The 23,332-nt window shown below is 35.2% G+C and overlaps 2 protein-coding genes across 2 annotated transcripts; both read right to left on the bottom strand.

Annotated features, from left to right (window-relative positions):
* Positions 1–424: 424 nt before the first annotated feature.
* On the bottom strand, positions 425–1,366 carry LOC104657388 (olfactory receptor 10R2-like). The gene has a single exon (XM_010357171.2). It carries the CDS (start codon positions 1,364–1,366, stop codon positions 425–427), a length of 942 nt encoding a protein of 313 aa, XP_010355473.1.
* Positions 1,367–11,575: 10,209 nt separating this feature from the next.
* Positions 11,576–12,583, bottom strand: LOC104657384 (olfactory receptor 10R2). Its single transcript, XM_010357168.2, has one exon. The coding sequence runs from the start codon at positions 12,581–12,583 to the stop codon at positions 11,576–11,578; it is 1,008 nt and encodes a 335-aa protein (XP_010355470.2).
* Between the last annotated feature and the right edge of the window lie 10,749 nt (positions 12,584–23,332).

A 23,332-nucleotide genomic window follows, 5' to 3' on the forward strand; every position in this document is an offset into this window, starting at 1 on the left:
ATTGCCCATATGGTGCAGTTTTCCCTGCCATGTCATACCACTAGATCTAAGCCACCTTCAGGCCTGGACTCCTCATTTTAAGCTGGACATAACCTTAAACAGAGTGCAATCAGACATTTTGGTCAAACAAGACAAGTATAGGGCAAAAAATGATGGCTGCTAAGACCTTTTTGAGGACTTTAAATCCAGAGGAAGAATGGAAAGAGGAGGAGAGTTATACTCTATTGCCAGATATTTTGTAATCTCTTTTAATTACAATGACTCCAGGAAGAAAATATTGCTATCTCTGCTTTACATAGAACATGTAGGCCCAAATGTCAAACAATCCAAGGCCTCACAGTTAAATAGACTAGATAATCTCATGATTTAAATAATTGTGACACAATTGGTCTAATGGTGTCCCTACTGTTCGAAAGTATTCTGATTATAGAGTCTTAAGAGAAAACCCAGACTTTCCAATCAGTTTCTGAATAGCCAGCTGCACATCTTTGTTCCTGAGGCTGTATACCATAGGGTTCAACAGTGGGGTGATGATGGTATAGGCTACTGTCACCAGCCTATCTTTGCCCGAAGTATATTTGGCTGAGGGTCGCAAGTAGACAAAGGAAGCACAACCATAATGGACAATGACTACAATGAGATGGGATGCACAGGTGGAGAAGGCTTTTTGTTTGCCTTCAGCTGATGGGATCTTCAGAATGGTGCGGACAATGAAGCCATAAGAAATGCAGATAAATATCAAGGGCACAACAAGCACCAAGACCCCGAAGATGAAGATGACCAGTTCATTGATGTAGCTGTCAGCACAGGCGAGACGGATAACTGGTGAAATATCACAAAAGTAGTGGTTGACCTTGTTGGAGCCACAGAAAGGGAGGCTAAAGACCAAAGTTGTTCCCACCAGAGATATTAGGAAGCCACTAATAATACAAGTTGCTACCAGTTGTCCACATACTCTCCAGCTCATGAGAACAGTGTATTGCAAAGGCTGGCAGATGGCAACATAACGATCATAACCCATCACTCCCAGAAGCAGACAGTTAGTGACAGCAAAACCAAGGAAGAAGAACATCTGGGTGGCACAACTCACAAAGGAGAGTGTCCTGAGTACAGAGAATAAGTTGATAAGCATCTTGGGCAGAATAACAATTGTGTAGAAGATTTCCGAGATAGAAAGAATACCTAGAAAGAAGTACATGGGTGTGTGGAGGCTGTGATCCAAATGAATGACCGAGATGATGATGATGTTTCCACTCAAGATAATCAAATAGAGGCAGAGAAAGACCGCAAAGAGGACAAGCTGCAATTCCCCAAGGCTGGAGAAGCCCAGCAGTAAGAACTCAGTGACAGAGGAGGAATTGGCCATGAAGAGTTGATCCCACAGAATAAAGTCAATATGATCAGGTCCAGAGATCCTTGGAACTTAAAATTCAGGAATACTTACCCTCATAAAGTAGCTAAGCCAGTCTTGTTTGACTGAGAAACAACAAGCATGGGAGAGAAAAAATAATTATAAATTTAACCAGAAGTTCTTCTAAATTGATATGCATTCAAACTGCTATTTTTCCGCTGTTGATTTTAGCAGTGAATCTGGGGACAAATGTACACATGAAGGGTACAGTTATTTGCTCAAATAAAGCCTATCTGTTAGGTCCCCTACTTGGAGACTGTCTTGCTCCTTCCTGCCCAGGACAAGAATCATCCCTTAGTGCAGTGTATCCAGACTGTATATGCTATTACTCATTAGTCATTCAGAAGCCGTCCAGTTATCAGATCAATTGTCATGGTATCACCAAGCTTGTGCTCAAGTAACCTTTATTTACCTTAATAATGGCTCCAAAGCGCAAGAGTAGTGATGCTGATATAATGTTATTGTTGATCTATTTTATCATTAGTTATTGTTGTTAATATCCTGCTATGCCTAATTTATAAATTAAGCTTTATCATGGGCATGTATTATAGAAAAAATTCATAGTATATTTAGGGTTCAGTATTATTCAGTTTCAGACATCCACTGGAGTCTTGGAATATATTCCCTGCAGACTAGAGAGGATTCTTGTAATCTAATGTTATAAAATCCTTTATCTATATTAATTCTTATTTTCAATGGTCACAATTTTATCCTGATTACTGATACATATGTCAATAAGGGATAGCATGAACAAGCAATAGCACCAATGTCTGATAATTCACCTTGCTACACCAGTTTTTAATACCTTCTCTGTCTAGAGAAACATCCATTGATCTTTGTGTTACTTAAAGAGCACAATTCCCTTTTACAACTAATTATATAACCAATTTTTATGCATTCATTTGTTGCAAATAAATTGGTTTTGAACTATTGCTATTGTTTTAGGACTGGCTTTTTGATTACTCTATGAACTCTTACAGGATTATAGAGCTGATTTCTCCTTACAGAAAAGACATGGCTAGAATCATTTAGTTTTGCTTCAGCATTCACTTGTTGCCCATTGTTTTATGTCCTATCCTTGATGTACCTGACTTGGAGGCCCAAAAGGCTGTCATTCCAAGGAGCTGTCTCTAAATTTCTGAACAAGTGGGCTCAGATACCTTCCTTAAGGCCTCCAACATATTTATCATTGCTGGTACTGAATTATATACATTTTAATCAAAACATTCTTATTCTGTTCTACCTCTTGCCTAAATGTGTTCTTTTATGTAGATTCTGTATCTCAACAAATACTCTTAAGCCATCTAAGCTGTAAATTTCCAAGACATGTTTAAACTCACCATTTTTCTAATCTTCCACGTTCAACCTATTTTTGTTCACTTTTAGGATTCATTCTTATATTTTGCAAGTAATTATCCCTTGTCTGGACTACAGTGTTATAAGTGAACTGCCCAGATTCTCTCTTCCACTCTGAGTAATCCTCCATAATAGCAGCAGAATTCTTTCTATAGAACAAATCCTATCATATTACCAAACCAACTGACTCTCAATTATCTATAAAATATTCTAGGTCTTTCACACTTTTCCCAGTTTCACCTTTTCACTCATAACTGCCGTTATAGATTCCTTCATATGTACTTCAGCAGTAAGAATTTTTACACAACCAAGTCATTTTTCATACTATTCTCTATATCTGGAAATAGTCTCTGCTTTATACTTATTGTTTTTCTGCTTCTAATTTTGTGGTCTCCTTTTACTTTTCATCTAAAATGACTTTACTCATAGAATCCTTCCTACAGCTTCCTAATCATGCGGCACCATTTTTTCTGGATTTCGTGAGTGATCACCAGAATATTACTTGCTTTGCCACAAACTACTATTATAAGACTGTCTTTGACTCTACAAACTATAACTTACCAGATAACAGAAACTGCATCTTGAACACATACAATGATGCCCAACATATACTAAGTGCTTCAAAACCTGTTGAAAAAAAATCAGTGACCAATGATATCACTTTATTCTCTAAATCATTTCAAAACTCTCAAGTAGATGATATTTGATTCCAGGGATTTTCAAAACTTGTTACCTTAATATTAATCTAGCCTGTGATATTAACACTCTGCTTCAACATTTTAGGATGAAAAATCTCTCTGACATTATTCTCTGAATGCAGAGCAAAAAATCCCGTAAAAATGTTGCTATCTTATTTATCATTTCTGATTATCAAACAGTCTCCTCCATTATCTCACTAGCTAAACTTTTTATTTTAATTTTAGAAACACTTGATTTGGGGGCTTGAAGTCCTTTACAAATAACTAAATTGCTATCAGTATTTGCTGTTTTGCTTAGGCAAATGTTTAATAAAATTTTGAAATGGGACTAGAACCAGGAGTTTTATTTTCTACCTCTATATATCTTTGAATGGCCTTATCTCTAAACTTTATAAATAAAGAATGTACACCATGCATTTGACCAAAACAGAGTCCTCACTAACATTCTTCCTGATACATCATCTATGCCTTTCCATTTTCCATATATCCTTTCTTGGAGTGTTTTCTCACTTACAGGATCATCCCTAGTATTAATAGTGACAAAGTATGCAAAGAAAGTTGATGCACCTGAAAGAAAAGTAAGGTCATATTACTCAATATCTACTCTATAACTCCTACCCCATCAATCATCTGTTCTTTCAAACTCATCCTTGGAACCTATGTGGAAACTAATAGTGAAAAATAAAATTTACTATGGAAATCTTTGACTTAGTTAGTTTTACTTAACTCAGTCTAGGATACTGCTTAAAATAACTGGTAAATAGGAGATAGTGACAAGAGTTTGGAAGGGAAGGCATCACAGGTTAAAAGAAAAGGTTGGAAAATGAGAAAGCGAGAAAAGAAAAGAAGAAAAACAGAGTAACTAGATCACCTTCTTAACAAGTAGAAATTGTGAATTGATATTTTCACATTATGCTGCTTAGTAACTCTTCATCATCTGTAGGTAAAGTCAGAATTCCTTAAGCTGAATCACAGGACATCTGATTCTCTGTCCCACGTACATCTACAATCTAATCCTCTAAGTTTTCATCACACAGGAATTGTACTGAAATATTTAGTTTCCTTTATATGCCCTTGTGTCTCAAGATTCCACTGGTGGGGGGGGGGGGGGGAGAGAGGGAGAGAGAGAGATCTCAGCCTCCAAAATCATTTCCCCTTCATGTATGGCCCACTCATTCCTCACATTTTTAGAGTCCTCAATCATTGAACTTTCTCCAATATGTCTAGGGAGGGTAGGCTGTTCCCTTCTTAGTAATCTAAAGCTTGTCTAGTATGTCTTCATCAAAATACTCAACATGTTATACCTAATTTTTTTTCCTATTGGTTTCTCCAATAGAATTAAGAGCCTCAAGGATAAATGCCTCATCTTATTCCCTTTGTATCTTCAACTTTATCCAATATTTAAATAAATGAGATATGGATACTTGACGAATAAATATCTACTAATGAAATAGTAATAATTCCAATTAGTTTATTTTGTAGTAACTTGGTTTCCTTAAGAGGCACTACCATGTGCCTCTTAAGTGAGAAACACTTCTGTGTTCCTCATACATTGTATGTTTACTGTAATTTTTTTATTCTTCGTTTCTAAGACTAATACTACCACCACCCTATGAAATAATCAAGACTTATCCTGGGTCTCTGCCTTTGTCTTGGCCTTGGTCTCAATTTTTATCCTTATTTTTTCACTATTCAGCTTTTCTTTCTGTCATTTGGCCACAATTTCGATTTCTCATTACTAATAACTAGGGATAAACAGATCACTAGCTCATGGGAAAAACTCAACAATTTTTAAATTTGAAATACAAATAAATGACTGTCACTGGTCTTCTTAATAAAAAAATCAAGTTCTCTAAATAAAAATTAAAATTTACTTTTCTTCAAATCAGAGTTCTGGTGCTTTGTAACCTGCCAGTTTATTCACTCTCAGGCATCTCCTAGAAACTTCTGTAAAGGGTTGCTAGGTGAAATTTGCCAAAATTGTCTTCCCTGTCATGATGCCTCAGGGTTCTTCTTCATCTTTCAGGAACTCCCAAGACCAAAATAAGAAAACAGCATTACTCCACAGAAAAATGTTACCTGTGCCCTTTCTCCATGGGTACTTTAGGTAATGCCTCAATGGGTGTCATCAATGGCCTTTCCTTTTTACATTAACCATGGTCTCAACGCCTTGGTTGGTAAGTGAGCTCGCCACCTCCACAGGGAGCAATTATCACATTGTGCCCAATACATGTCCATAATTTTTCTATTTAGTGTGTGGAACCATGATAATATGCTATGAGAATTCATTGGCCAAAGGAAAAGCCCTATTATTCATGGGGATTCATTGACTTCCTCTTAGAAATTCTCTAAGGAGTCAGAGATGTGGAGGTTCTCCAGGTATCATTTGTTAAAATATACATCAATGAAACCATCTCTTTTGAATTTCCCTACATAGTGCCTCTAGAGTTTTATTCTGAAGTTGAAGAAAAAATATTCTTTTTTATGCCTCTACACGTTCCTATTTCTAAAAACTAGAAGAGAGGAAAATGTAAAGAACAGAGGACATAATATTAGAATGGCAGAATCTTTCAGATACATTAGAAACAGGTTTGCTTCTGGAATATAATGTGAATTTGGTAAATATTTCCTCAGTATATGAATACAGTTTGGGTTACAGAGAAAAATGTGACAGTGACTTCATGTAGGCTTTCACAAAACCTGTCAGTTTTCTCCCCATTTCAGCTCACATATCGATTCTTTCTGACAGTGAGTCCATCCACTTGGGCTGGAAATGGGTCAAATGCTAGACACACATGGACTTCTCTCTTAGGTACTCATGAGAACTGCTCTTGTGTAAGTCATGTCCCTCATGTTCTCACTTATAAGTCAGAGCTGACAGTAAGAATACATGGACACAGTGAGGGGAATAACACATACTGGGGCCTTTGGCGTGGGGGTGGAGGAAGGGAGAGCATCAGAATAAATAGCTAATGCATCTGGGCTTAATACCTAGGTGATGAGTTGATGGGTGCAGCAAACCACCATGGCACATGTTTACCTATGTAACAAACCTGCACATCCTGCACATGGATCCCAGAACTTTAAATTAAATTATTTTTTTTAAAAAAGATGCTACAGGGATGAGAAAGTAAGAGAAAAGCCCAAGTGATTAACCCAGACGGGATCTTTTGGTGGCTTCTTCCTTCCCCTGAATCCATAAAGGATGAGTGACTACTTTGACCAATAAATTATAATAAATGTAAGACTATATCCTTTATTAACCCTTGTCTCTAAAGTCTAGTAGCTGCTACTTATTGTATGTTGAATCATCCACTTTTGTACCCTGGCAACCATGTTTTGAGGAAGCCCAAGCAGCCCTTGGAGAATATGGAACGGTGTGGAAAGAAACCAAGGCTCCTGGCCAATAGCCCCAGCTGAGCAAAGAGCCAGTAGCCAACATGAATAAAACAGGCACATGAGTGAGCAATATTGAAGGTAAATCCTTCAGCTCCAGTTGAATCATTCAACCTGATGCCACAAAGAACAGATTCCAGCTGTCCCTACTGAGTCCTACCAAAATTACAGACTTGTGTACAAAATAATTACAGCTCATTTAGGTAACTAAAGTTGTAGATAGTTGATTATGCAGCAGTAAATAATGAGAACAGAATTTGGTATCTAAAGGCAGGGAGCTGTTATAATCAACATTTAAAACATTTGGCATTAATTTTGCAATTGGTGGTATAAATAATCCATAAGGGCTTAAGAAGTCTCTTACTAAAAGGTGAAAGGATCATGAGGCAACTTTTGGTAAAGCTTTGAAGCACAGAGAGAAAAATGTTTGAAGGACAGAGAGGAAACTGTTATTAGAGTTGGTAAAACATAGATATTTACTATCCATTGCTGGAAAGTTTGGCAGCAGGGCCACATGCTACAGCCTGGAAAATAGACTATTTAGTAATCTCATTATCTTCCTGGGAAAATTTCTAGGAAGATTATAGAAAATACCAATCAATGATAAAATATGAAGAGAGTAGAAAGCAGTATACTAGAGGAAGGGAAGGGTAGAAAAAGAGAAGGATAGGTGGAGATTTGCTAAAGGGATACAAAATTATAGCTAGATAAAAGAATAAGTTACAGTGTTCTATACCACTGTAGGATGAATATAGTTAAAAATAATATATAGATTCAAATTACCAGAAGGAGGGCATTGAACATTTCCAACACAAAGAAATGATAAATGTTTGAGATGATGATATGCTAATTACCTTGATCTGATCCCTATACATTATTGGTATCAAAATATTACTATGTACCTAAAGAATATGTGCAATTATTATTTGTCAATTAAAAAGTACATAATTTTTTAAAGTTTCTTAAGTTTCTGAGAATTTAGAGGAAACAGAAAGAAATAAAACTTGGGTTTGCAAATAAAGATGTTTCTCATGCACAGTCTCTCTCAACAAAGACTCTCAAGCACAAAATGGCTTCGAGAAAGAAAGCAAATCCAAGGTGCTATCAGGAAACCAATGCCTCAGGGTAAACATCTTAAGAATGTAGTTGTAATACCTTTTGTTAGAACTCAGAAATATTTTAAGCTATACCCAACAAGATTTATAAATATCCTAAGGACCTGAATCCTTAAAGTTAAACAATAAGTCTTTTTAAGAATCTTAAGGGAATTGCCATACAGCAGTTATTAATATTACTACCTCACAAGTGACCCATAATAAAGAAATGAATATGGATGTGACTTTTATCTAATGGAATTAATTTATAGGTTGAAACATAAGAAACTCACCGAGTTTTTAAAAAGGCATTCTATCAACATGTGCTAAAGACTACAGAGCAAACAGAAATGAATAGAGCTTTGGACCCTCAACTTCTTCCATGGAGGTACCAGACTGAGAAACGACATGTCTGCAAATTGTAGCTATGTCTTGTGGATAAAAAAGGATGATCAGAAAGTGGGGAAATAGCATCACAGGTTAGATCTAAGAGTCATGGAATTCATTCCCAGAAAATAGGACTGGCAACATGTGTCCAGATGAATTTGAGAATTTCTATGGACAAATGACTGTGATGTGTCTAATTTCCTCCTTTTTCAAAAGGGAACGTCCATTGCTATTATCCTGTGCCCATCACATCGTTGTCTTTTTGGGTGTCAGGAGCAGACAACCTGCTGGTATTATGCCTTAAAAGACTAGCAGCTTCCTCTTTCCGTTTCTTGGAACATTTAGTCTTTGAAACCAGCCATGATGGTGTGAGAAAGTTTATAGAACCCCATGGAAAGGGCCACATGGAGAGAAACTGACTCACAACCTATAGCCCTGACTCAGCTCTACCACAGATCAGCACCATTTTGCTAGCTGTGTAAATGAGCCCAATGGAAGTGGGTCCCTCAGTTCTAGTTGAGCAGCTCAGTTGACATTGTATGGAGTTGAGACAAGCCAATCATAAGCCCTCTCTCATTTAAGAGATTAATGAGCAAATTAAATTATCATTGTTATTGTTAATTACTGTTTTGGGGGACATAAATATTGCTACACTTTCATGTGTAGTTTCAGATGTTTTACTTAGCTATACCAAGCAGTCATTTATTCAATTAAAGTTAAGAGATATGTATAAGTTATCTTCTGAATGTCAGGGATATAGAAGACATTTAGGAGAAGTTAATATAATGGTGTAGTAAATTACTTCCTTTCACATTGCTGATTGCCTATTAGAGAGAATAAGATATGTACATAATCAGCTCAGTACATCAGAGCTCAGTAGGAAGTATAAGTAAAGCTTATATTTCTATGGTGTTTTGAAGAATGGAAACCATCAATACTTCATGAAATAGGTGAAAATCAAAAAAATTCTTTGATGGTGGACATTAGACAAAGAAGGAGATAATCTTTTCAAACAAGAAATTCCTTGTTTCTTAGGTGAGCACAGGACCATTCTCCATAGGATCCCACCATATAAGCTGTAAGTAAAGGACTGTGGTGCACAGAATGGTAAATTTAGGTTTATCTTCTACTGCCTTTTTAATCAATGATGGCTATAGTATGATGATGGCAAACAAGGCCATTTGTCAATGCAAGTTATTTTTCTGTAGTTTATTCTACTATTTATTATTATAATCCCTTTTAAACATAATTTTAACTCTTTCGTGTTTCTACTACTAATAAAAGGAATTGAAGAGACCTATACACCAGGATAGTAGGAAACTAGAGCCTCAAAGTAAGATAGAAAACATTTTTTTTAATCACACTCATGTCAGCAAGCTGTAGAAAATATTCTATATGTTAGTTTTGGACACAAAAATCAGCTACTTTTTATGAAAGTTGATCAAGGTGTTAAGTGTAGTTTATTTCTGAAACTTCCTGCTTAATTATCATTTCTTTTCACAGTATAGAATTTAGTTTTCCTAATGTATACATATTCTATATTTAAAAACCTCAAATGTTAGACCGCACAGTAGCTTCTCCTAAATTTTTAATGAATGTGACATAAAATAGCAATACTCTAGTTAATTGAATATGCTATCCTGAACAGAATAGTTTCTCTGCTTACTTTGTGGTGAATTTCTCTGCAATGTGATATTAAAAAGGAAATTCAATCCATTGAAGAGATCTAGAAGATAGCAACAGGGGTGTCTATTAGTCTATCCTGCTATTATAATAAAATTACAATACATGTAAACTCTGTGAATTTAAATGGATTATATGACTTTGGTCATGAACAAGTACTCCCATGAATTGGATTGAGGGATGGACTTTGTATATTATGTAAACCCCTTAGATTGTAAGCAAGTTTTTTTTTTTTTTCCTGTATATGTGCACCAGGAGAGTTTAATGTATTAGATACATAGCTTTCAACAGATTCTCAAAAAACCATGTGCTGCAAAATGTGATCTAGCGTGATTAAGGTGATTATTTACAGCTATACCACTGGTCAGGCCAACTATTTGACTCTGTATACAGAGAGTAATTTTATGAACTAAATATTTACCAATAAACACCATTATAACACCTTAATCTATAGGCAAAACAGTCAGCAATGTCATAAAAGGCAGTTTTTCTTAGTTTCAGTTGAGGCACAAAAGCTGAGAGAATAAAATGTATGAACTACTCTTAAAAAATAAACATTTTGAGAAAAAAGGGGAGGAAATATAATCTTTGGAGGAAGCTCTTGGATTTCTTAACGTTTTATCTCTCCCCAAGAGTAGAGAACTGCTTCAAGATACTGATATATATCTGCTGGAGATAAAGGAACACAGTGGATTGGTATCTGAGCTCACCTGAGAAATCTAAACGTAGAAATCTGCAGTTATTGGCCTGAAATACCAGTACGCAGAGAAAGATGTCTGCACTTCAACTGACTATGGGTAGCAAGGATTGTCAAAATTTTCTTTTGGATCACATATGGACCATTTAGGAGAAATTCTCATTGTGGAATCACTTAAAAATAACATTTTGTCCAATAAGAACTTTAGAAAACATGGAACCCAGATAAATGTTGAAACCTCAGAATTAAGAGGAAAATTTACAAGTTGTCAGCTAGAGGCAGATTCAACCATATCAAAAGAAATGTGGTAGAAGTTCCAAGTAAGGAATTATTTCAGCAACCAGGAAAGCTCCCTGCATGAGAAAGACTCAGTGTGCAACATCTGAAAGTACTATTGCCAGAACATGACAGTGGCAATCAAGAAAGATGTTCCCTCCACCTATCCTTCCCCCCACAGTGTGACGCTTGAAGGACCAGTCACTGAAATAAGTAGAGAGAAAAGTGTTTGCTGAAAGAGCTAATACATAAATCAACCTTCATTGGTACCAATGAAGGCTCCCCAATTCAAAAATCTACACCCAGAAAAGGCAGAAATTTTAGCTTTAAATTAAGTTTAAATTTTCAGTTGTCACAGTGAACTGGGCATTTAAATTTGAAGAGCTCCCTGAGATTCCATATAAGAAAATGAAAAACATTAGCCTGTGGATTAAGTTTAAAGAAACTGTAAGGAGAAAAACATATTTTATGTCATGTATCTTAAGGACTCCTATTATTTCAATGAATATGTTAGAGTTATAATATGCATGTGATAAAAAGGCATTATTTATTGAGAAATCTAAAATGTAATAATATTTCAATTCTGTAATTTTAGAGAACCTTTCTTGCCCAACACTTTTCTGATAGCAAGTTGGACATCCTTGTTTCTGAGGCTATAAACCATGGGGTTTAGTAATGGAGTGACAATAGTGTACGTCACCGTCACCAGCCTGTCTTTGTTGGACACATAGCTTGCTGTAGGCCTCAGGTAGATGAAGGAAGCACAGCCATAATGAATAATAACAACAGTGAGGTGAGAGGCACAGGTGGAAAAAGCTTTCCGTCTGCCCTCAGCTGAGGGAATCTTCAGGATAGTCCTCAGAATGCAGAGATAAGAAACACAGATGAACAGAAAGGGAACCACAAGTACAAGAACCCCACAAATGAATATCAAAAATTCATTAACATCTGTGTTGGTACAAGCCAGATGAATAACTGGTGGGATGTCACAGAAGTAATGATTGACCTTGTTGGCACTACAAAAAGGGAGGCTGAAAACTAAATTTACTACTGTAAGAGAGGCCAAGAAGCCTCCAATTGCGCAGGCAGCTGCCAGTTTTCCACACACCTGCCAGCTCATAAGAATGGGGTAATGCAGAGGGTGACAAATGGCAGCATAGCGATCATAACCCATTACACCCAATAGCAGGCAGTTGGTAATGGCAAAACCAAGGAAGAAGAACATTTGAAGAGCACAACAGGTGAAGGAGATTATCCTGGCCACAGAAAGTAGATTGACGAGCATCTTGGGTAGAATGACAAAGGTGTAGAAGGTCTCAGAAGTTGAGAGAATGCCGAGGAAGAAGTACATTGGTGTGTGGAGGCTTTTATCCAGGTGGAAGACACTGATAATGGTGACATTGCCACTAAGAATGGCTAAATACAGAAAAAGAAAAACTGCAAAGAGGGCCAGTTGAATTTCACCAAGGCTGGAAAAACCCAGCAACAGGAATTCAGTGACCATGGTGATGTTTTCTGCCAAGACCTGCAGAGAGGGAAAGAAGTAAAACATATTCAGGTATGTGAATATAAGAATTTGGGGCATGTAGTCCTTTGTTCCCTTCTGGAGGTGACAAGGAATAGTCTTGCCTTTTGCTAGCCTTTTCCAGTTCCTAGCTACCTCTCATGTTCATTAGTTCATGGTCCCCTTCTTCTATCTTCAAAGTCAACAAAGTTGCATCTTTTCTCTGACTTTCTGATTCTCTCTCCCAATTTTAAGAACCTTTATGATTACTTTGGGCCCTCCAGAATAATACAAGATAATATCTCTATTTTACTGTCGGTTGACATTCCTTCTGCAACCTTAATTCCTCTTGTTTGTATAATCTAACATATTCTCAGGTTCCAGTGATTAAAACATATATATCTTTGGGAGCTCATTATTTGGCCTACTACAACAAGCAACAAACAATCTAAAAATGATATTAAGAAAACAATTCAATTCACAATATCATTTTTAAAAAGCTTAGATTTAACAAAAAAAGTGTGAGACATATACAGAGAACTCTTTCAAACATTGTTGGGTTAAATTATAAAATATATGACTAAGTGAAGAACACCCATGTTCATCAGTTTAAAGATGTAATAAAATAAAGAGCAATTCTGACCAAACTGGTCTATGTAGTCAACATAATTCTTAACAAATCCCAGCAGGCCTTTCTTCTAAAGACTAAGATGACTATAAAATTTATATGAAAAGAAATCAGAATTGCCCAAATGTGTCTAGTTTAATCACTAAATAGAGGCATTCAGAGCATTGTGATCCATTTAATAGTCACCATTTTAGTCCTACTCTAGGATCTTTAAGTGTTTCTGGAACACATCACAGCTCTCTGAAGATTGTTGATAGAAATAATTGTAAGTTGATTATTTGCATTCTCAGGTTGGTAACTTAAAGTTTACCACTCTAGTAATGCCCAGTTATATTTGTAATCATAATTAAAATAACCGTAAACACATTTTACAAAAGAAGATATTATATACCTGAACAGAGAGTTGGGAGATAGGTTCTGTTGAGCTCAATATAGATGGACTGAGTTAAGTTAATATCACTTATTCCCCACTTTGAACAACAATAATGTAGACATTCAAGAAAAATAAACAAAGAGATTGTGACTAATTATCTGTATTTATATGTAGAATAAGTATTTTCTAAAGTGACTAGAATTACCCTTATCACGTTTCTTCTTTCCTTGCCCATCATCTTTATCTATAGACACAGCATGCCTTAAATAAAACATGTTCCATTGTAGAGTTATTGAATTCTGACACATAAACTGCTTTTAGGAAAAACTTTGTGTATGGTTTATGAAAAAATGAAAATTGAGGTTTGAAACTTACAATAGTTTTTTTCTGTAGTAAAAAGTCAAAGCAATGCAGTATACTTTTGATTTTCTACTAACAGTTAATTAAATCTTAGTATAAGAGAAAACAAGAACACTTTTTAGTCAGGTAGAATCCCATTAAATAAAATTAGCTTATATGAAATTTACTCTAATTACTGCACATAAACCTCCCCTCAGGTTCTAACAAGTAGAAATAAGAATCTCTTCTCTCTGTCAATAGTTAATTTTGCTGTGCAGAAGCTCTAGTTTAATTAGCTCTCACTTCTGAATTTTTGTTTTTGCTGGAATTGCTTTTGGGAACTTAACCAAAAATTCCTTGCCAAAGCTGATATTGAGAATAGTATTCCCCAGGTTTTCATCTAGGATTTTTAGAGTTTGAGGTTTTACATCTAAATTTTTAATCCACTTCAAGTTAATTTTTGCATATGGTGAAAGGTGAGGGTCCAGTTTCCCTCTTCTGCAGATGGCTAGCCAGCTATCCCTGCACCATTTATTGAATAGGGAGTCCTTTTTCTATTGTTTGCTTTTGTCAGCCTTGTTGAAGATCAGATGGTTGTAGGAGTGAAGCTTGCTTTCTAAGTTCTTTATTATGTTCTCTTGTCTGTGTGTCTGTTTTTGCACCAGAACCATGCTGTTTGGGTTACTATAACATTATAGTATAGTTTGAAGTTGGCTAGTATAATGCTTCTTTCTGGCTTTGTTCTTTTTGATTAGGTTTGCTTGGGCTATTTGAGCGCTTTTTTGGTTTCATATGAATTTTATAATAGTTTTGCTAATTCTGATAAAATTACATTGGTAGTTTGATAGGAATAGCATTGAATCTATAAATTGCTTTGGACAGTATGGCCATTTTAACAATATTGATTATTCCAGCTCATGAGCATGGAATATTTTTCCATTTATTTGTGTCATCTCTGATTTCTTTGAGCAATGTTTTGTAGTTCTCCCTATAGAGACCTTTCTCCTCTTTTATTAGGTGCATTTCTAGATATTTTATTTTCTTTATGGTTCTTGAAATATAATTGTGTTCTTGATTTGACCCTCAGTCTGGATATTATTGATTTACAGAAATGCTACTGATTTTTTAGGTTGATTTTGTATCCTAAAATTTTCTTAATGTCATTTATCAGTTCTAGGAGCCTTTTGGCAGAGTCTTTAAATTAGTTTTCTAGATATGGAATAATATCAACAATGGAGACAAATAGTTTGACATTTTCTTCCTATTTGGATGCCTTTTATTTCTTTCTCTTGTCTTGAATAGGAGTGGTAAGAATGGGTATCCTTGTGTTGTTTCAGTTCTCAAGAATAGTTCCAGGATTTGCTTGTTGAATATGATGTTGGCTGTGGACTTGTCATAGATGGCTCTTATTGTTTTGATATATGTTCCTCAAAGCCTAGTCTGTTGAGGGTTTTTATCATGAAGGGATGTTAGATTTTATTGAAAAATTTCGGCATCTATTGAGATGATCATATGAATTTCATTTCTAATTGTTTATGTCATAAATTACATTTATTGATTTTCATATATTGAACCAGACAACTGACAGAATGGGAGAAAATATTCAAACTATGTCACCCAGGCTGGAGTGCAGTGGCATCAGACAAAGGCCTAATATTCAGAATCTTTAAGAATCTTAAACAAGTCAAGCAAAAAACAATAAACCCCATTTTAAAATGTGCAAAGGATAAGAACAGACACATCTCAAAATAAGACATACAAGCAGCCATGAAGCTCATGAAAAATTCTCATCATCAATAATCATCAGAGAAATGTAAATTATAACCACAATGAGATACCATTTCACACCAGTCAGAATGCTATGAAATAAAAGACTTATATCTATACATTGAGATGATCCATCACCCTTTCATCTTATCATATTCATGACTATCAAAGTGCTCATAAACATTGATCAAAAACAGTAAAGACTAAAACGTATCTTACACATTTATCCTACATATTTAAAGACGTATTAATTAAAACATTAATTTTTTAAGTTTAATTATTTTATTTTATTTTATTTTATTTTATTTTATTTTATTTTTTGAGATGGAGTCTTGCTCTGTCACCCAGGCTGGAGTGCAGTGGCATGATCTCGGCTCACTACAAACTCCGCCTCCCGGGTTCAAGCAATTCTCCTGCCTCAGCCTCCCAAGTAGCTGGGACTACAGGGACCCACCACCACGCCCAGCTAATTTTTTGTATTTTTGGTAGAGACGGGGTTTCACCGTGTTAGCCAGGATGATCTCGATCCCCTGACCTCATGATCTGCCCACTTCGGCCTCCCAAAATGCTGGGATTACAGGCGTGAGCCACTGGGCATGGCCTAGTTTAAATTTTTTAATTTAATTTTTTTAAAAAAATGTAGCAAACGTATCTGTACATTTGAGCAAAACCATTGATCAGTAACAATAAAAATAAAATCATATGAAAATCATATTTTTGAAAACTCTTCCATATAATAATTTGAAAATACTATTAAACAAGTGTTGGATCAAAGGGAAAATACAATGTAAAATAAAATAAGTTCTAGAAAATAATGTCAGCTCTATATATTAGACTATATGGGTTAAATTTAAAGCAGTTATCAGAAGAAAGTTTATACCTTAATTCTTTACCTAAACAAAAATTTAATGATTTTTAAAGTATAAAATATCTCAATGCCATCTAAACTCTTTCTGACATATAATAGTAACTTACTAAATACATCTTTAATACAATTTAAATATCAGTTTAAATTTTCAACACATATGTTTAAAATTTATATGTTAATAAAATACAAAAAAAATACCAAAAAATATAAAGGATTAGGAAACATTGTATTACTGGACAGAAAATCTGAAAAGCTAAACTTAAACAATAATGAAATATTATCAAGGAGTATTAAGCAACAATTTGTACAAAATAAGAAATTTATTTACAAAAAAGACACAATTAGAAATAATAGAAAGCAAACAACAAATGGAAAACTACCAAAAATATTCTTCAAATGTTAATATTAATAAAAAGTTTATTACAAGTTGATGGAGAAAATAACAAACTTTGAAGAAGAAAACAGATATAAGCATACAGTTTTATAAAATAGAAATAGAATGCATCAAACAAAAAAAAATTATGTTAAAAACATATTTTAACTTGAAGTGTATTTCAAATAAAGTAGAGACTCATCAAATTAGCTGTGGTGGTGTTATATGACTAGTAACAAAAATTTTACTAATAACATTATAATTTAGTTTTGTTTATGCCAAGAAATTTAGCAAAATATATCAACATCCTTGAATATATTTATCTAATTTATTCCAATATTCTATTTCTTAAAAGTTGCCCATAGAGATTTATACGTAAAAATGTATTTTTAATAAGGAAAAATTGAAAATCATATCACAAACTAATACTATTTGTTTTAAGAAAGGCAGTATCATTGTGTATTGAATGATAGTATGGAATCTAGAGGAAGGTAACTTGGCTTTGGGTCCCAGTTCACCCACTGGGTGACTGTAACCTTAGACGATTTATTTAACCTCACTATATTGTAGTTGTCTCACCTATGAAACAGGCTGTGGTTAATATTAAATGTATTAATTTATGTAAAGTGCTGAGAACAACACCTGCTACATAAGAAGTGCTCTATTTAGTGGTGTTATTTTCTTTACTATTATTCTTTTTTTACTGGTCCCTTTCTCTTATAGACATATATGTTTTAAGACAGTAATTTTGAAACTTGATGAGTTTCAAAACATCACTGAGTTTATAGAATCAAATTAGTGGTCAACCCCAGCAGTTTTTAAATTTAAATGGAGAGCAGATATAAGAAGAGAAGATTAGGATAAAACATGCCCAATCTGAATAGCCCTTATTTAAAGTGAATATTTTATTTCAATTTGTGTATGTGCACATGCATAGTAGGTGTCAATTAAACCATATTTGTACTTTTTCTTGCAGACAGAACTATGAAAACAGAATACACACTCAATGGGCTGACCAACTGATTCATAACATCTTCATTGGAGAATGAAATTTCTTTTTCTCTCCAGGCCCCCTGTAACCCATATCTGGTGTTTTCTATATGACTGATTCCTCTCTAGAGCCAGAACTATGGAATCTGAAGAGAATCTTTATTTCTTAAAAATGAATAAATATCTTATGACACTCTTTATTTTTGTTTGCCTTTCCTCTCTTGTATCCAGCCTGAAGGGAGAAATTAGAAGAAACAAATTTATTTAAAGTAGGAAGCTATAGGGTATTGTTTTGTTTCATTTTATGTTTCATTTTTACCTCCACTCCTGTTGACCTGGGAAGGGCAATTGGAGGAGATTATTTTCCAGAGTGATTTGGGCAGCAGAGATAGAGGGGCCTGAGAATGGGAGGCATGGCATTGCGAATATGAAGAACAGCTGGGAGAAGATGGGAGAGGATAGGAGAATAAATGGTAAGGTGGGTGTTGAAACAGTTCCACTCAGAAGAAGAGGCAATCACAGAGACATTTAAATTTACATTTAACCAAGTACCTTCTTACTCAGAACCCTATAATAATCCCTGCAAACGTTGTAAAATTCCAATTTTCTTAAAAGAAAGAAAAAGAAAAGAAAGGGGGAAAGAGAAAAGAAAGAGAAGAAAAGAAAGAAAGTAAGAAAGAAAGAAGCAAGAAAGACAGAAGAAAGAAAGAAGAAAGAAAAGAAAGAAGAAGGAAGGAAGATGAAGGAAGGAAGAAGGAACGAAGAGGAAGAGCAAGAGGAAGGACGGAAGGAATAAAGACAGACGGAAAGAAAAAGCCCAGACAGAAAGAAACAAAAAGAAGAAAGATCTCAGAATAGACGATCAGAGCGCAGCAGGACGAAGTAAGAAGGACGTAAGGAAGGAAGAATTACCGGTTAGGGAAGGGACCGGGAGGAAATGGAAGGAAAGAACCTTAGTTAAGAAGGCAAAACAGGGATCCACTAAGGCAAGAACGTTACGAAGAAAAGGGGAAGGAAAGACAAGGAAAAAGGCTGTTAGATCTCTCACAACACTGCAAACATTTATTCCAGTTCCCATATTTTATCCCAATGTTTTAATCATATGGAACTTCATAGTTTACAGAACATGCAAAGAGCCATGTCTTATAACAACAATGGCTTTTCCTGTGTTAGGGCAGATCCTCTAATCTTTCAAATCACTTCCCTGGAAGTCAGGTTTCCAAGCACTATTTCAATTTAAAAACTATTTATCGTATACATTACTAAACCTGAGACACCTTGTTTGATGTTTGAGATACAACAGTGAACAAAGCAAAGATCTTTACCCTTGTGAAACATACATTCTTGGACTTCTTACATTTTAGATCATTCTATATAATGCTCATTCTTACCTGGTACAATTTAAGCTCTTAGAAGTCTTAGAACAACTATGTTGTTCATCTGACAAAAGTTTCTGTACCATGCACCAAATATTTATATACATCTCTCTAACCACATCAGCATCAGAGTTTCTAGCAACAACAAATTCAAAATCTGACAAAATTGTAATTAAATAAATTAATACCTAAATAAATCATTGCAACTAATTTGTAGGTATTTTTCATTTAGTTGGTAAAGATACTTCCAGCGAGTGATCAAGGAAGCTATATAAAAATTTATGTTATGAAGAAACACTAGAGATGGAATTCACCTTCTTATTTCAGCATTTTCTTTGAGCAAATAAATTAATGCTCCTGAATCTTAGTTTTCTTTTCTGTAACATGGGATATTATAAAGATGAATGGCCAGCAGAAGTTAAAAATGTAGCCCAGAATTATAAGAAGCCATAATTAAGTATTTCCTTCCTTTCTTCCTTCATTCCTTCTTAAGACTGGTGCCAGGAACAGCCTTTTTTGACCATTCTGCAATATCTCTAATGTTCTTTTTTCTTGACCTTAAGACCTCAACCTGAGCATTATTTTGTCTCCCCTTCCAGCTACTTTTCCTATTACCACCTTGCAATCCTTTGCTGTCATGTATTTGTAGACTGCAATTCGAAGAAAATCTCAGCAATTTCTGAATTAAATGTAAGATAAAAGGCATAACTAGCTAACATCTTTGAAATGACATAAATATGTCCTATGATTTTAGATAATTTAATTTCTGTAAGCCATCTATGGAATAAAGACCAAATCTCCAATATGAAAGAGTTTCATATTCTTTAAAATATGAATCCTGGGGTACAGAGGAATGCAGTTGCCCTATATCTTAATCATGGCCCAGGCCCTTTAAGGAAAAGTCTAAGTAATTCACCAAAACTAGCATGTTCCCAGTATATTACACATCTTCCTGCTAGTCTCTTAAAATTTTTCAAGAGTGACAAATGACTTACTACTTCGCTTCCCAGAACAGTGATCATTGTGCCTCTTCTGTATGGGATGGATCAGCTACAGCTCTAATGAGTATAATTAATGGGCTTTTTTTCTGGTTCACATTAGCATCAATGTCTGCTTGGTAGTTTTACTATCTAGCACCTTAGGGAGCCATGGCCACATTGCTTCTGACACATTCTGCCCTCCCTCAATTAGCAACTATGATCCAAAGGGAAAATGCTCTTCAAGCCTTTTTTGCCAAATAGATAAACTATGCAACAGACTCGGGAAATTAGTTGGTTTCCTATTTTATATTCTTTGGTGAAGTGACTCATTAAAAATCTAGAAGCTACTGGAAACACAATCAGCAGAAAAACCTCCCATGGGCTTCCTCCTATAGTTCCTGATTTTTGCCCTTTGACTGGAGACAAGAATGTTCACTCCTTAAGCCTCTATTTCAAGGGAAGGAATATATTTTGAGACACGGCAGAGCAACGGACTGACAGGCGCTGGTAGATCCAGCAGTGACAGCAGCAAGGAGCAAATCTGGGAGATGCAGCAGAGTGTGGAGGAACTCAGTTATAGTGCCCAGAGACAGCATTGATGTATTTATTTATTTATTACAAAGCTTAGTTTCAGTCATGAACCATGTTATGTTTAGGAGATCTGAGTTCAAATAATTGGTAGTTTTTACCTTAAGAAATTCACCTTCCTGCCAGGCCCAATAGCCCACGCCTCTAATCCCAGTACTTTGAGCGGCCGAGGCGGGTGGGTCACCTGAGGTCAAGAGTTCGAGACCAGCCAGGCCAACATGGTGAAACCCCATCTCTACTAAAAATACAAAAATTAGCCTGGCGTGGTGGCGGGGGCCTGTAACCCTAGCTACTCAGGAGGCTGAGGCGAGAGAATTGCTTGAACCTGGGAGGCGGAGGTTGCAGTGAGCCGAGATTCCTCTATTGCACTCCAGCCTGGGCAATAGAGTGAGAGTCCATCTCAAAAGAAAAAAAATAAAAATAAAAAAACAGAAAAAAGAAAAAAATTAACTCCCAGAGGAGGAAACGTATAAAGCAGTGACTGCTGCACATTTCCATGGGGGCATTAAGAGAGATTTGCATATGTCACTGTAAAGTAATATGGAAAATAAATATAAATTGCATTATGGAGGTTAATAACTACTTAGAGGTGGTTATGCTTGAGTGAAGTTTTGAAATCTGAGTAGTGGGTAGACAAATAATAAGAAATCATAAATTTTGGGAAAATGCATGTAAAGGTAAAGAGGCACGAAACAATGTGTTTTATTGGAACAACAAGTACTTTGGTAAAATTTTTAACAAAGAGTTAAAATGTACCTTCAAACCTGTTAGGAACTATTGAAAGTTTTATAACCTGAGACATTATTTAATTAGATTTTTACTTTAGAAAGATGATGATGAAAATGATAATAAAAATCAACATTAAAATAGTACTCAGTATACACCAAACAATTGTTGTTAAATGTTTAACACATATTTTCTAATTTAACCATCACAACAACCCTAAGACTTCCCTGGCAGCAGTGTGAAGAATGGATTGGGGACCACAGGACTTGAAGTTTTTGCCGTAATCCAGAGAAGACAGGTAAAAATAGAAAAGGAATGTGATTGAGGAACTTTTAGCCAGTGGAATCTATAGGATACAATTGATGGTATGAGGATTAAAAAACAAAGTGGTGAAGGCGACTTCCATGTGCTTGGCTTAGTTGCTAGGGTGGATGGAGTTAATATGCACCAAGATAAGGCATGAAGTTGGCAGAGCAAGATTGGGGAGGCATAAAATTGCAGGACAGTCATGGCCATTCATAAAACATATATTTCTGTTATGCCAGGCACCATACAAGGAACTGGGTCACAACTGGTTATGTGTCTAATACATAAACCCATGTTGTCAGTAAATTCAAATTCATTCCAGAGAGAAAGCAGAAAAAGCATTTATACCCCAAAAGCTCAGGTAATTGAAGTCAAAATAGACAAATGGAATTACATCAAACCAAAAAACTTCTGCACAGAAAAAGTAACAATCAAAAGAATAAAGAGACAACCTACATAATGAGAGAAAATGTTTGCAAACCATATATCTGATAATGGGTTAACATTCACAATATGTAAAGAACTTTAAAAACTCAATAGTAAAATAACAAATAACCCAATTAGAAATGGGCAAAAAATCTGAATAGACATTTCCCAAGACATATAAATGGACAGTAGGTAGATGAAAAAATGCTCAACCCCACTCTTCATCAGAAAATGCATATTAAAACCACAATGAGATACCGCCTCACACCTGTTAGAGTGGCTATTATCAAAAAGACAAAAGATGTAAAGTGTTAGGGAGGATTTGGAGAAAAGGGAACCCCTACACACTGTTGACAGTTGTAAATTAGTACAGCCATTATGGAAATCAGTAAGGGGGTTCCTCAAAAAACTGAAAATAGAGCTACCATATTATCTTGTAATTCCACTACTTGATGTATATTGATATAAAATCAGAATGTCAAAGAGACATCTGCACTCCCATGTTTATGTAGCATCATTCACAATAGTCAAGGTGTGGAATCAACCTAAGTGTCTATTAATGAACAAATGTATTAGGTTGGTGCAAAAGTTATTGCAGTTTTTGCCATTAAAGGTAATGAAAAAAAAAACACAATTACTTTTGCATCAACCTAATATAAGTAAATGTGGTATGTATACACAATAAAATATTATTCTGCCATGTAAAGAAAGAAGTCCTGTTTGCAATGACATGGATGAACCTGGATGACATTACACTAAGTGAAATAAACCAGACACAGAAATACAAACACCATATGATCTTACACATATGTGGAATCTAAAAAACTCATAAAAGCAGAGAGAAGAATGTTGGTTACCATAGGCTGAAATCAGGTGAACAGTTGAGGGGAGAGTTTTGAAGATGTTTGTCAAAGGGTACAAAATTTCATTTAGATAAGAGAAATAATTTTAAAAGCTCTATTGCATATCATGGTGACTATAGTTAATAATAATGTATTATATACTTGAAAATTGCTAACCGTAGATTGTAAGTGTTCTCACCACAAACAAGTACATGAGCTAAAGGTATGTGTTAATTAACTTTATTTAG

Source organism: Rhinopithecus roxellana, chromosome 8, assembly GCF_007565055.1.
Source record: "Rhinopithecus roxellana isolate Shanxi Qingling chromosome 8, ASM756505v1, whole genome shotgun sequence".
Taxonomy (NCBI): domain Eukaryota; kingdom Metazoa; phylum Chordata; class Mammalia; order Primates; family Cercopithecidae; genus Rhinopithecus; species Rhinopithecus roxellana.